Genomic DNA, 14,718 nt, shown 5'->3' on the forward strand with positions numbered 1-14,718 from the left:
CAAGAGAACGAAAAAATCAAAACATAACATATGCTTATCTTCAAATTTATAAGTTCGAAACTCACATCCAGATGTTAAAAGAAATTTTTGTGATTTAATTCCCATCCAGTTTAAAGGTATTTGGTACACCCACTTACAATTATAAACTCACACCCGCCATAAAATTTAAACACAGCTTTTAAATTTTCTAAATTATAATTTTATTGAATCGATTCGGTTTCATTTCACAAAACTCTCGCCTGCAGTGTCCGTGTGTTTGTTGACGCCTTTAAACAATCCTATCTGTATATGCATATGTAGGGTACCTATGGATACGCACACATATAAATGATTTGAGAGTACCTGGTTTATATATGTATATACTTGTAGCTGCAATGCTGTGACATACACTCGTACGTATTGTTTTTCGCTAGAATTTCGTTATTGTTTTTTGATCGGGGACCGACATTATTATTTTTAGTTAATCGCCTGCTGTGATTAATGCAATATCCATTCATTCTATTTACAAAATGCAGGCATAGGGTCCAAGGGTCCGTATTAAATTTAACTAGCTTTTTGCTATTATTCAAAGTGTTTTATGTTTAATTTTTAGTGGTTTTATTTAATTTAGTTGTGCGTGTTAGTTTTCCAAATTTTTTCTCAGTGTGCGGCTTACCAACTAGGGCGGTTCGCAACATTCGAAACGCATTTATCGGTTTTATCTGTTTATATCGTTTAAGAGTTAATTAAAATTACAATTTCGTCTACTAATGAATTTATTTACAGGGCCTGCTCTTTCGCATCGCATTCGTATCAATTATATCGATAAGCACAATTATAAATTGCATTTATTTTCAAATTTCCCCCTCATTTATAAATGGTTTTTGTTTTTCTGTTTGTTTTTTTTTTTGTATCTTGTTTCTAGCCAAAACTAATTATATACAATTAAACGAGCGCTGTCCACAATTGGGTCAGACACAAACAAGGTTTTCCCCATAACTTTCGAGTGCTGACGGTCTAAATCAAGTATCCGCTCCCGTAGTTTATCGGCTTATTGGCTATACATACATCAATAATCGTACTTAACCATAGCTAATTTCGAAAACTGATAAATGTGCAATGCAACCGAGCTCTACTCACACACAAAAGCCGTCTTTTGTTCTTAATCGGCATTGTGTACAAATAGTTCGAAGTACTCTTCACTTAGTTTCTCTCAAATGGCAATTATTTACAGCAAATTTGAATCCAACAACTTGATGCAATGGTCTACTGAAGTGCTTGTTCGTTGGCAGTTAGAGATTGCATAGAAGTGGGGTATTCTGATTCCAAAGAACTGGGTTTCTTTTTGTGGGTCGGACTGTTCAGGATATTAATAGCTAGTAAGTCTTATTTCATATTGAAAGGGTGTGGAAGGGTTTGCTATGGGTGTGCAATCGTTGTTTCAATTCATTTCACTAATCGAATCATTAGTTGTTATTAGCCGGTCCAGAGGTAATTTCAAAATCAGACAAATGATACTTTATACATTTTAAGGTATTCTTTGGCAGGAGATGAGTTGAATTTTTAGATAAGCCACAATCATCTTCTATTAGTCAATCGGTTAAAATAAATTTAAAAGACTTATAAACAACAAAAAAAAATACCCTGAAAACATTTAGCTAGATTATGATTTTCCACGAAAATGCATAGGTTTTATCCTCGAACTTTCTATCAGTTTTCAAGTTTTTAGCTTTTCCTCTTAACACTGTTAATTACTCGTTCACTTATCAGTTAATATGTTTTCCTTTCCACTAAGTGCATTCATCTTAGAAGTTAGTAAATACTTATATTTGAGCCCCCCATGCGCTACATAGAAAACTTAAATCACCTTGAATATGTGTATGTATGTGATCTTTGTGTGTTGGTGTGTGTGTGTGTGTGTACTTTGCCTTTTTATTTTTTCGGTGCATGTTGATTATTCCTTCATCTCAGACACCGAATTGCCGCTGGGCGTTCTCTCAACATGTTGCACGTTGCTGATGTGGATGCTGCAGCTGTTGCTGTTGCTTTTGCTGCAGTTGCTGCTGCGGCTGCTGCAGTAACTCCTGTTTCGCTGTTCGTTAGCGCTGCTCGCTTCGGGGGTCGAAACGCCGCAGATTTTGCCACCGCATTCGCAGCATGGATGTATCTACAGCCCGCCTCGTAAAAGTGCTGCAGGCAGCAGGACACAATGCTGAGCAGCATGCAGCAGATGCCGCAGTAGAAGCTGTTGCTGTTGCTGCTCGAGTTGTGTTGCATGGCCGCCGGGTGTTCGCCTATTAGAAAGCGAAACCAAACAGTCAATTAGGAATGGCAGGCATTTCAATCCATGAATTACAGATATATACATAGAAATAAAAAAGCTTGTATGATATCAAATAAAACACTTTAGTTTGGTGAATAATTAAAATACCATTGACATTTTATATCGAAAATGATTACAGAAGCTATTAAATTAAAATCCGTGCTTATACAAGAGTGATGCCTCAGTTTGGTTAATTGATATTTTAATTAAAATTTTAATCAGAAATAATGAGAAATGTCAGACTTAAAGTTTCAAAAATATATTTTTTTGTTTTGCAAATAAAAACGGCAGATTTTGTATTATGAAATTATATGTATTGCTAGAAACTCCCCATGTAATCTCCCAAAAATCATAAAAAATTTAAAGCAAAAGCACTCTAAGTTCTTCGGTTAATTGGCTGGCAGGCTATCAAGGCCCAAATCTCCTTTCCACTACCACTGATTGCCTTTGAGCCGTTTTTGCTACGCCAGATAATATCGCCTTCAGTCTGCATGCATGCATTTCCTGTTTGTGCCAAAGAAAAAATCGGCAGCTCAAGTTGTTATAGTTCTCGATGAACTCTTGAGCACACAAGCTGCTGCCATAAATCTGACAAGCTCCTCAAGCCCCCAACTTCGCAGCCACACACACTCACACACACACACATGACCCCCTGTTATTGGCCTGCAGCAACTTTCTAGCTGCAGCGGCAACTAGAAATAATTTCCGTGCTGCTGCACAAATACAAACATGCGGGGGCAGCAAAAAAAGAAGAAAATCGGGCAAAAAAAAAAAAAATAAAAGGCAAGCAGCAATTTCTCGCCGAGTCTGCTGCAATGCAATTACTGCACGGCCACGCCCCGTTTTGCACTTGGCATTACAAATTGCGAATGTGCCGCTGCTAACAGGCAACTTCCACTTCCCGTCATAAACATGCAAAACTCTCTGACAGCGCAAACACACACAGCCACACAAACACCCATACACATGCACTGGGTACGGGAAACCCGCCGTCGTAGTCCTTACTTACCAATAATTACGTGCACATAGACGCTCGAGGTTTTTGCCACCGTCGGCACACAGGTGTAGTTGCCAGTATCGCCGGGCATGGCGCGCTTGATTTTTAATCTGCTCCGCCAAAGGGAGAAAGCAGCAACGGGGGAACCGGGAAAGAAAGCACAGAGAAGGAGAAAGTGAATGGCGGTGGTCTGGGTGGGCGGGGTAAATGCTTGGGGAACAAAGGCAAAAAGGAAAAAGTCCACAGAATGCCGGGCAAAAACATCAAGAAAAAATACAAAACTTTTGCTACTTTATGCGATAGCATAATGTGTACCGAGCTTCCTTTGCCACTGACTCTAATTCGAAGTTACACTGCACTTAAAAAAGGGGTTAAAGGTAAAACTTTAAAACAGTTTTTTATATTTTAAATATTTTGTTTCCTTCTTATTTTATAATTCGTGAAAATTATGAGTGATATTATTTGCAAATATTAACTTAAAATTTTGGAAATTTTCTATTATTTTAAAGAAATGCTATTTGAATATACTTATTTAAATGGAAAAACATTTTATCAATAAAAGGTCTCTTTCTAATTCAAATTTTAAAGCTTAAGGCCTATTTTATTTCAGTGAATTCCCTACAGTTTTTTCAAGAGCCCTTCCTAATCCCTGGTAAAAGGCACTCTCTTTTCATCTCTTTCAGCGGCACCTGCATTTTATGGTCGTCTGCGTCGTTAGTTAACAGCATAAATGGGCAATGATCACGTGGCGGCAACTGAAACTGAGCCACTAACTACTGCAGCCTCAGACTCAGACTCCGAATCCAAATCCGGCAGCGACTAAGCTCTGGCTTTCACTAAGGCAAATTAAAAGTCACACACGGCTAACTCGAGTGATGGAATGGTAAAGTGGAGCATCAGAGCCAGATGATACCCTTCTCAAATGACCCCTTAGCTCAACTTGCCATCAATAGGACAATAAAGTCATTTGACTTTTCCGAGTCATAGATTAAACGTTTTTACATTCCATTTTTCTTTATGTTCATTAGGTAGGTTCAGTAAGTTACTGCACATAAAGACATTCAGATTGCTTTTGACAAAATTGAAGATCAATAAAAAAGAAAACCTTGCATATATGTTTTTACTTATTTGATAAAATATTAATTGATATCAAAGATTTTATTTCTTATTTCAGTATAATCATTTAAATTTTGTATGTTCTGATTTCTCTGATAAGTATATTATTGTAAATATGTATTAGGACTTTTATGAAAGTTATAGTGAAACTGCTGACAAAGTTATAATACTGTGATGCTTTGTTCTGCCCACTATGATTTCAAATTTAAATTTAAACATGTAGCTGCTTTTAGTTATGTTTGCCAATTACTTTGCAGTTCCCTAGAGCTTATTCCATAGCTGTACCCTTTTGGAATCTAAGTTCTGGCTGGCTGAGTATATCCCAGCCTAATCCTCCCCTCAAAACTGTTCCAAGCTAGACTGGCAGAGGGTCCTCTAGCCGAGACTCGTCCTTCGCTTTGGCCTTAAAATGTCATTCAAAGTCGGGGTCCGTGTTTCCCCAGTTGGCTAGCAGGGCTGCAGAACTGCAGGTAACCGGTGGTAACCAGGAACCGGGTGGGCTTTAAAGTCCCCTCCGTGGGCGAGTGGGTGCCACCTGGCCTTAATTAAGTGAGGCGGTATTTTAATGCGAAATAACTGAAATGCTCGGCACACATTTGCACGTTTGTCGGGCGGAAAGTCGGAAAGGAACGTCAGACGACCGGCGAAATGGCGAATTGTCGAAATGGCGCAATGATGTTGGCGAGTCGTTACATACCTCGAAGTCAGGCCGTCAGTCCAATCATCCTCGACGCGAATCCGGGCCATGGAGCTGTCGATTTCATTTTCGCTCTTGCCATCGAGCATCTCGCTGCCTGGAATGTGAAGAGTAGCAAATTGAATTGCGTAAATGAGGTGCGCGTAAATGGGGCAGGGTGCATGCCGTAGTTCATTACGCATACGCACCTTTGTACCAGAATATGTTGCCCAGCTCGTGCGGTCCTTGCATAATTTTACAGGTTAGGTTAATGTCGCTGCCGGTTTTCACCATCAGATCGCTGGGCCCAAAGATTTCCGCTTTGAGTTCTGCAAACGAAAAAAAAGAAATACGAACAAAAAGTCACTTAAGTTGCCAGCATACAAAGACAAGTAAGTCCTTGCCCCTCCCTCTGTTCTTCCGTAACAATGATAATAATAATAATGTTAATGATAACGTCCAAGTGCACGCTTGTCTGGGGACTGAGAACTGAGGCTGGGCTCTACTTTATTACACAGACGCGTGTCTCTATTATGCTGGCGATAAGCTTTTGTTATGCCATATAAAAGGCAGTCGGGCAGCGGGCCACTCATACGCCCCGTTGTACCTGCAGCTCTAGCTGCTTCACTTCGCGCTGCTCTCAGCGGAATTGTCTGGGAAAGCAAAAAAAAAAAAAAACAGAAAAAAAAGACAAAGCTTGGGAAAAATTTTCCGCTTTCCATTTGGGGCACAAAATCAAAATGTCAACGTTGAAGTGCCTTTTGTTGTTACAGCGTCAATGATTTCAATTGAGAGAAATCATCGCGGGCAGCCACGAAATGCGATTTGTACTTAAAGCTTATGATGGCTGACAGTTTGCCTTAATGGAAGGCGTCCCAATCGCCATTTCCTCAAACCCAATTTTTCCCCTAAAAGTGACTCCTAAATATGCCAGCGAATGGGAGCGTGGCAGCAACTCTTCCGCTTCTGCTCCACTTTCACTCTCGTAAACTCCCAGAAAGGAAAACTTTTCAGGTCCTAAACAACCGCAAAGCCCGTCGAATAAATTGCAGCCAAAGGAGACGGGCTCGGATTGCAACTGGAACATCTGTATGTCGGGCTCAAAAACACATACACCCACCCACATTGATGTGGCTAAGCTTTTGGTTCGGGCTTACAGCCATTCAATCGCATGGCAAAAACCGAATGGAACGAAATTTGAATGCTCCAGAAAGCGCTGGGCAAAAGTTCGGCCTGATGACTTTTCCATAACTCCCTCCTTCGCCGGGACTTAAAGTCGGTCTTTAAATCAGGTGTGCGAGTCCTTCGACGAGGGCTGCGTCCCAAAAATGTTAATCTAAATGAAATGCCAAGTGGAAAAAGTAATATACATCGCCGAAACAAAGAAGGCGAACAAAAAAGGCGGAACAGAACGAATGGGCGGGAGAGCAACCCCAAATGGAATTCGAACATGCTGGGCGATTATCTGGCTGTTTTATAGACCCGCACACATCTCTATATATATATATATGCAAGGGTATATATATAACTGGAGCGTAGTGCTGGGGAAAAGCGCTGAGTGCGGCACGTTGTTGCCGCTGATGACTGTTGTTGTACCTGGCAAAACAATTGTGGCAGCGAAAGCTAACCGTCTATGACTTCTGCCAACCTCCCGGTGCAGAAGGCCGTGGCTGCGAAAATTATTGCCTCCCCGGTCCAAAGACACACATGCAGCTGACAACGCTCCTGTGGTTCCCACGTGTGGCCTTTACCCAAGGAGTTTTCCCGGAAAGTGTGGAGGGGCGAAATACCCAGGTGTGAACCCGCATCCTTCGGCCGGAATAAATGGGAGCCGCTTTAAGCGGATGTCCCCTGGAAAATTGCTTATTTAACTATAATTAGATTAAGTGCCCCGGCAATTGGGCGAGCTGAATTTTGAATGATGAAAAGGAAATGTGAGTGAAGCGGGCGAACCGAACCCACAGCTATTTGAAGTTTTCATTAGACCTGGCCGCAGTTGACCCAGGCCCGAAAAAGTTGCAAAGTCTTCTCCTGGCCGCATGCCAAAGTCAAAACGCCCCCTCGTCTCCTGGCAAACAAAGTCCTTGCCGAGTCTTGTTTACACACAGCCATCTAAGCCTCAGACTGTGGAGAAATTTTGTGCAGCCGCAGCAGAAACTACAGGACGAAGGATCAAGTCAGAGAGAAAGGAGAGAGAGAAGGGATATTGTGGAAACGGGTGAGGGGTGAGGGGTGAGGGGAAATGGGAAATGCATTTTCATTTTTCTTGATTTCGCGCATAAAATGCGCATAAGCCTATATGGCCATAAACATTTGGAGCGATGAACTTTGCAGAGGGCCCAGGCACAAAACATGGCATACTTTTTGGGGCCAGTGCAACGAGGCCCCGGCATCCTTACTCGAGTACTCGTTTTGCGGAGCCGGGTTGTAAAAATTTATTACCCTTCGCCTGTGTTGATGCATGTTTGCACACATGTAACAACATCTCGGTATTTATTGCCCGAAAAACAATATCAAACTGGGCCGCACCGCACCGCATCGAAATGGGCATTATCTTTAAACTCCGGCCTCTTCTCCCTCTCTCTTTAAATGCGGGCCGACTATTAATCGGGAGGGGTCGACGTGCAATTGCTCGGAATTAATTGTCAAATCAAATAAACAAATTCAATTTGTAAAAGTCACCCGCATTGCCAGCACAATTGATGAAGTATTTGCCCAGACTCTTGCCCTACCAATTCAGTTCCTTTTCCATTTTTCCATTTTTGGCTGTCAGGAGCCTAGAAACGAAAAGCTTTTCCTCCCATCCCAACAATGGCGAAATGAAAATGCCAAAACATCATCATTGCCCGAGTCCCGTTTCGGGGCCTTTTCAGAAGTCTCCATTGTTGTGATTATTATTATTATTAATAATTCGACATTGCTGCAGAGACATTAATCATTTCCCACCGCCGCCGCCGCCGCACTGCTATCCTATTTCTCGGCAATATCTTAGTAATTTATCATTGGGCGCATTTTTTGGCCTAGGCATTCGCCGTAGAATGTAATTTGAGCGGCAAATGAACGAAATGGGAAGTAAAACATTTGATTGCCGGGCAAATTGTGCGGACCCAACTGAACAGAGTCCTTCCGCCTTCCTTCGTTCTAACAGCTTATTTACAAAAAATTTATTATCCCCCCACAAACTGTTGGGAGTTCTCTATCTCCGAGGGCCACTCACCTCACCTGGCCATTGTGTGTATTAAGCAAAGGTAAACTTTCGCTCACGTACAATTTGCATGCGAATTGGGTCAGGCAAAAAAAACAACAACGACTGCAGCAACAAATTGCTCTTGGCAAGACAATGAGAATCGCTTAACTTTTAAGCTGGCTCGAGTGTTCGCTTCTTGAGCATTCAATGTGCATCATAATTGCCAACATTTTCTTGGTTTTCGTCTATTAACCTCAGGAAACAATTGCCTTGGCTGGCGAAGGCGAAGGCGAACTTCTGCAACTGCTTGGGAGTATTGGAAGAAATTTTGGTTCATAACGATTTCTTTGTTTTTGGCAAGGCCACGTTAATGGATTTTTGTGGCACACAATTATTTTGCCATTCAAGCTGGCAGAGAACACTCCCCAAGCTGAAACTAATTTGGTGTTGCTCAAGGAGAAGGGAAATAATAAAGGCACTTCTCCAAAAAGTGTCCCAGTGGAAGTTATTATCGGTTAAGTCCTACAAAGCTTGCGACTCAAAACTTGGCGAATTTTCATGGGATGTCCTTGAACGATTTGTTATATTTTATATGGAGCTAAAAGTAATTAAAATTAAATACTGTGAAGGCAGGGATTTTGCCAAGGGTGAGTAGGGGAATCAAATTACTGGATTACCTCGATTTTCAAGCTGATTTATTAGCCAAGTTCTGGGGTTCTTAAGGATGATTTATAAGTTAATTAAACGAGTTATATAAGTAATATGCTATTCGCTTTTCCCCCTATGGAAGTTACATCGAAACTAAATAAATGAGAATTTCAAACGTGATTTTTACACAATTCCCTGAAAGGGATAGAGCTGTTTATTACCCTCGACTTGCTCATGCTGTGGATTATTATTTGCGCTTGATTGCATGCAATTTGCTGGCTGCTAATGTCAACAGCTTTCGCCAGCCAAAGTGTTGGTTGACGGAGCCCAAAATGAGCCATCTACTTGGCATCTCCATCTTGTCAGCCACGCATTCAAATTGCCCTCGATTTCCCGTCGCCCCGATCCTTCAACTGGCTGCAGCTCTTCCGCCGGTTGTGCAATTTGTTTTCCACTCCACCTTTTCTTGACTAAGCAAGGTAGCGCTTACGCTTGATTACATTCGCGCTGGTAAACAAATTTTTCCAGAAGCATCAACAACACCTTTTCGAATACCCTTACAAGGGGTAACAAAGGTTTTCTAATTTATTACCAAGAGAATGTGACGTGACAGAAAATGGAAGGACGCACTTTGGTGAAGCCAGGATAAAGTGAGCAATCATATCTTTAAGGGAACCTATTAAAAGTTTCAAAGAAAGAATAAAAATTCTTTTGAAGTCGGAACAGATTTTTAAATTGCATTTAACATGTGATTCAAGAACCTCCAATCACAATTACAATTATGTAAAACTTCACAAATTATCCAAAGTGTTAATAATTTTTCTAAGTGCGTAAGGGTATATAAAAATCATCTTTCTACAATCCGCTAACGTTCTCGATTTATTTTTGTTCGCCCCAGCACTTATCCTTCCCGTCGTCCTTGGGCCGTCAGTTGGGTCCTGTTCCCTTGTTGTCGCTCAGTTTGAGTGGGACAGGGACACATAATTTAATTTACAATTTGCGCGCTTTATCAGCGTGTTTGGTAATTTGCCTTAAATTCGAAATTAAATCGAGTCGGTGCGACATCGCGGAGTCGTCTGAAGTTATCTATGTGCATATAAACATGCTACACTGCCGACACCTAGTTCCCAGTATCTAGTACCTTCCTCCTCCTCCACTTTTTTTCCGCAGTCGAGTCGAGTACATAAAGTTGGTAATTTAAGCAATTGGAGCGGCTGCTGCAGCATTAAAATGTCAAAAATATTGCGGCCAAGGCGGAAGCCGGTGGGCGGTGGGTGGTGTTATGTGGGTGGGCGTGGCATTTGATGGGTGGCTGGGGGGAGCGAGCGGAAGAAGCGGCCCAGACTGAAGGCGATTTATGTTTATGATGCTCTGGTCAACTTGGCGCTGTTTTGTTTATCACTCGCAGCGCTCTCTCGACTTTTATCTCACTCCCTTTCTGTTTTTTTTTTTTTGGTTTGCCCAGATGGCGTGTAATAGAATTTTCACTGGCGTCGAAGGGAAGCAGCAGCAGTGGAAGAAAAACACAAATTTATGGAATTTTTAGTGCACAATTTTTATTTGCATAAGCGCATAAAAATTCTGGCATAACAACAAACTTGTTTGCAGCGACAATGAAGGCAAATTCAGTACAGTGGAGTCTCAATTAGGGGACTTTAAATGAGCGACAAATAGCAGAGAGTAAATATTTACCACCTTATAAAATTGCTATATATTTTATTACAATCTTAAGGTTGGTTATTGCATACCAATTTATGTACAATTTATATTTTAGGGTCTCGTTTTTCCAATAAAAATATGTTTTGTTATGTTCGCCAAGTAAAATGGCATTTTAAAGGGCCAAAACTAGGGTTTTCATTGTTTTCACTCCACTGTTTTCACTGACCTGCTGTTTGCTGTTTCCGCGTGAGTGGCATGTCGAATATTTTATATGCACACTTCTTTTTGGGCATTCAAATGAGTTTCAGCAGGGCTGGTACCTCCCCCTAATGTGGGCGTGGCCGGGCTATATGCAGGCGTTTCATAGTCATTTGCATTTCCGCAAATGTAATATTTATGACTCAATGTGTCTGTCTGCCCGACTCAGTGAGTGTCAGGCTGTCAAGTTGCCATAGTTTCTCCCAGGATCCCTGCTCCTGCACGCGTGTAAGCTTGTATTCAAAGCTCTCGTTCATACGTCCTTATTCCTGGCCGCACTGAATGATTCATAACCAAGTTGGGCGGACTGACCAGGGCATTTTATACTGGCCCAAAGTCGTTTGTCCGTGTGGCTAAACAACATCGCACACACACACACACACACAGACTGGGCAAACATGTTTGCGGGGAAATCAGAGATCAAATAAGCTCATTGAGGGCACTCTTCCGCACCAGAGGCTTTTAGCCAAATGCATTTTGCTAATATCAAAAATGCGATAAAAATGCACCGAACAGGAACGAAACCTAAATTTAACCAACAAGCCCATACACACACACACACACACACTATTTTTGGAGGCGTGTGTGTGTGTATTCAAGGATAACGTCTTTAAGGACTCGGGCAGTCCATCCATCCTGGCACAACTGCTGATGTGTGACAAGGGTTGTGAACCCATCGAGCCAAGTGCAAACTAATTACCCATCCAATTGCCAAGACAAAGAGGTAAGCACTTGCACTCGCCCACGTTTAACCCTAAACTTTTGCTGCTCAGCAAGCCAATTTGCACATAATCGAATTGAAAATTTTATAATCACGAGCAGCAGAGGAAGAAGAAGACGAGGAAGGCAGCTGGATGAGTTTCTCAACGGGTGGCCGAAATGGCTGCTAACCGGGCTTACATGCTCCGGACTCCGGAGGAGGTCCTGGGAAAATAACATGCATATTGTATGGCTTGCTTAAGCTCTTGAAACCTGCAGAGCTTGCTCAAAACTGCCGGAAGCCTTCAAGAGCTTAGCCCATAAAAATAATCACTTCAGTGGTTTGTGACCAATTTTGAGCCATCCCATCTTTTCCGCCTCCTTCCATTTCGATTGGCCTACTTTGCAGTGCCGGATAATGGTCGAAGTTTTGATTATAAGGCTTAAGCTCCGGATTGTATCATCAATAATGGTCATGTTATAAGCCAAGCTGTTGAATATATCTCTGCAAACTGTAGTTTAATTTGAAATAACGAGAGAACTGATTTATTTATATCCGTATATCTACAACGTCAATTTATTCAATAGATTGTGCTAGCTTAACTGACAGTAGAGTATTTAAATGAACGACTATTTATATTCAAACATTAAAACATTGTGAATGGTGTTTTAAGCACTGACTGAATTTTTAATTTTATAGTAATGGTTACAATGCCATATTTTAATGGGTTTTCACTGGCAATTTGCAAAAACAAAACAAATTTTATTTTCCATTTAAAGGATATACGTATTTCTTTATCCAACATTTAATCTTTTTGTTTAATATGGTCGCTATGTCAAATTGTTTTTTCTGTGCCAAAAGCAAACATTGGCTTAAAGTCTTGGCCATAACTCACCCACTACGTTGAAAGTGTACGAAAGGGACATCTTGGGCTCCGTGTTGATTTGGCACTCGTAGACGCCGGAGTCACGTGGCTGCGGATACTTGATTTGCAGTGTCCAATTGGCGGAGCCATCGGGTCGCAGGACCTGCAAAGAGGGGGAGGAAAAACTTCAAGTCTTCGCCCGGAAAAGGACTGCGTTGACACTCACCTGGAAACGCTGATCGGAGGTGTAGGTTGTGCCGCCGGCGGTGAGGATATGCAGATCACGTTTGCGTATCCAGGAGACCTACAACGAAAACAAGGGAATCGAAATGAAGTGCTTTTCTCAGTTGGACCGCTTGCCGCTTGGCAAAGTTTCGGGAGCATTACAAATTCCGCACTTAAAACTTTTTTTCTCGCAAGTGAGTTAAACGTGTTTTGTCTGCTGTTCCCATTACTCCCTGAAGTCGGAGATGAGGTGGCAAAATGAAAAACAAAGCGCAAAGTTTACTTTTCTTTACCTTTTTTTCGTGTTCCGGCGGCGTTGGTTAATCTTTAGCATTTTGCTTTTTGTTACTCGCATTTAATCAGCAAACAAACAAAGAAAGCCCAGCCGCACAACAAAACATTGCAGAAAAGTTCCTCGTAAGCCGGATATATATTTATATATGTATGGGCGTGAAAAGGAGAGCGTTACGTATACGCCACGTTGCTAGGAAATGAAAGATGCTCAGACAAATGGCCCTCGACAATTGCAAACTCTTTAAGCCAGACTGGTCGTAAGGTCAGTCTGTCAGTGGGTCGATCCAATTTTGTCAAAGCTGCTTGCTCAGCGCGATTTCCAATTGTTTCAAATAGCCTTCAATCCTTTTTTGAGCGGAGGGCAAAAATAAGGAGAAAAAAAAGAAAAACGGCAAGCAATGAGACAGCTTTGACGCCATTTTCAGCCTTTATTTGGGAGCATTTTTATTATTGCTTGAATTACATTTTCATTTGATTGCCTAGCGCCCTCGCCTTCGCATTGGCCTTCGTCCTTAGCTGGAAAATCTTTGGGGGAAAGCCATTAACCATGATTTTGTGTGTCGCCTGCTTCGAACGGTCCGAGATTTCTTTGGGACCCCAAAAAGCGCCGCCCCAAACACTTTGTGCTCTTTTTGGCACATTGTTTCCAATTTATTTGATGACCTTAGTTTCTCTTGTTGTTCCCGGCCATTGTGATACTCAATTTTAATTACATGGAAAAAGTTTTTGCCTCCCTCCAGCAGGAAACTTTAAATGTTTGCCGACTGTCAACATTAAAGTTGAAAATATGCCAGCTCATTAATAAATTTAATTGCTTAGCCCCGTGGGCTTTTGGGTTGATTGGGCTGCTCAACTATTTGGCAAATTCGAATGGCTATTGGCCAGCTCAAACTATTGGCCATCTAATAAATTCATTCGATTCGAGCCCAGCCTAAAATCGGTCCACAACCGAATGAAACCGGTCACGTAATACGTAAAAATAAAAATCATTCGCTTGTAAAACTTTTTATGCGCCTGCCGTTTTTACGCCCCTCAGGATCATAGACGAATTGTCTCGCCCAAATGTAAATTAAACCGTTTGGACGGGGAGCGGGGAAAGGGGACGGGGAAAAAGGTCAAATCTCGACAACATTGAGGGCGATTTACCCGTTCAATATTGTCGCTGGCCCACACTGCGTATGAGTAATGCCGCTGGGCAAGGAAATCGCCTTTCTGCACGCCGTAAATCGAGTTCGAAATGAACTGTAAACGCGACAGGCAGCACAAACTAAATAACTATCGAAATGGCGACTCTAACGCAACACTAAGCTGCTCGATTACGACGCGTTCCTTGATAACATATTCCCGACCCTGAGAAGCACTTAAATATTTAATTTTAAAGCTGAGCAGCGGTGAAAATCAAAAGTGAAAAGTTTTACAACTCCGCCCGAGACGCCAAAGCCCGGCTCTTAGTCATATCCCCTGTCAAGAAGTTGTCCCAATCTCTGGCGCACGTTGGATTTCTCCTTCGGGGGACAGGTTGCAGTCCCGTGAGTGCTGAAACTTTTGCTCGGGGTATAATTTTCGTAATGTCTTTAGGTTTAAATAAATACCACGAGCATAGTTTTATATTATTTAACACTTTGTGTTCGCTGCGGCCAGAAAACTTTCGCCCAGCCTGCTCCACATCCACATTCACCGCTTTTCCTTCAACTCTCTTACTTTCCCTTTGTTTTTCTGTCATCTCGCAGCTCCGCCAAATGAAAGAAGTTTCGGCTGAGGTTTTATGGGGAAAAGCGGGGGAAATGGGGG

General features: G+C 41.9%; 1 protein-coding gene across 1 annotated transcript in view; it reads right to left on the reverse strand.

The window, feature by feature from the left end:
* Positions 1–183: 183 nt before the first annotated feature.
* The window catches only part of LOC108095221 (zwei Ig domain protein zig-8), a 50,320-nt gene continuing 35,785 nt past the window's right edge, over positions 184–14,718 (reverse strand). The window contains exons 3-8 of the mRNA XM_017196237.2: positions 12,635–12,712; positions 12,439–12,571; positions 5,301–5,420; positions 5,113–5,209; positions 3,312–3,409; positions 184–2,273 (exon numbers count right to left, since the gene is read on the reverse strand). Of these exons, the coding sequence (XP_017051726.1) occupies positions 1,942–2,273; positions 3,312–3,409; positions 5,113–5,209; positions 5,301–5,420; positions 12,439–12,571; positions 12,635–12,712 (858 nt within the window). The 3' untranslated portion in view covers positions 184–1,941. The remainder of the gene's footprint in view (positions 2,274–3,311; positions 3,410–5,112; positions 5,210–5,300; positions 5,421–12,438; positions 12,572–12,634; positions 12,713–14,718) is intronic.

The sequence above is a fragment of the Drosophila ficusphila genome, unplaced genomic scaffold (assembly GCF_018152265.1).
Source record: "Drosophila ficusphila isolate 14025-0441.05 unplaced genomic scaffold, ASM1815226v1 contig_414, whole genome shotgun sequence".
In the NCBI taxonomy this organism is placed as follows: Eukaryota; Metazoa; Arthropoda; class Insecta; order Diptera; family Drosophilidae; genus Drosophila; species Drosophila ficusphila.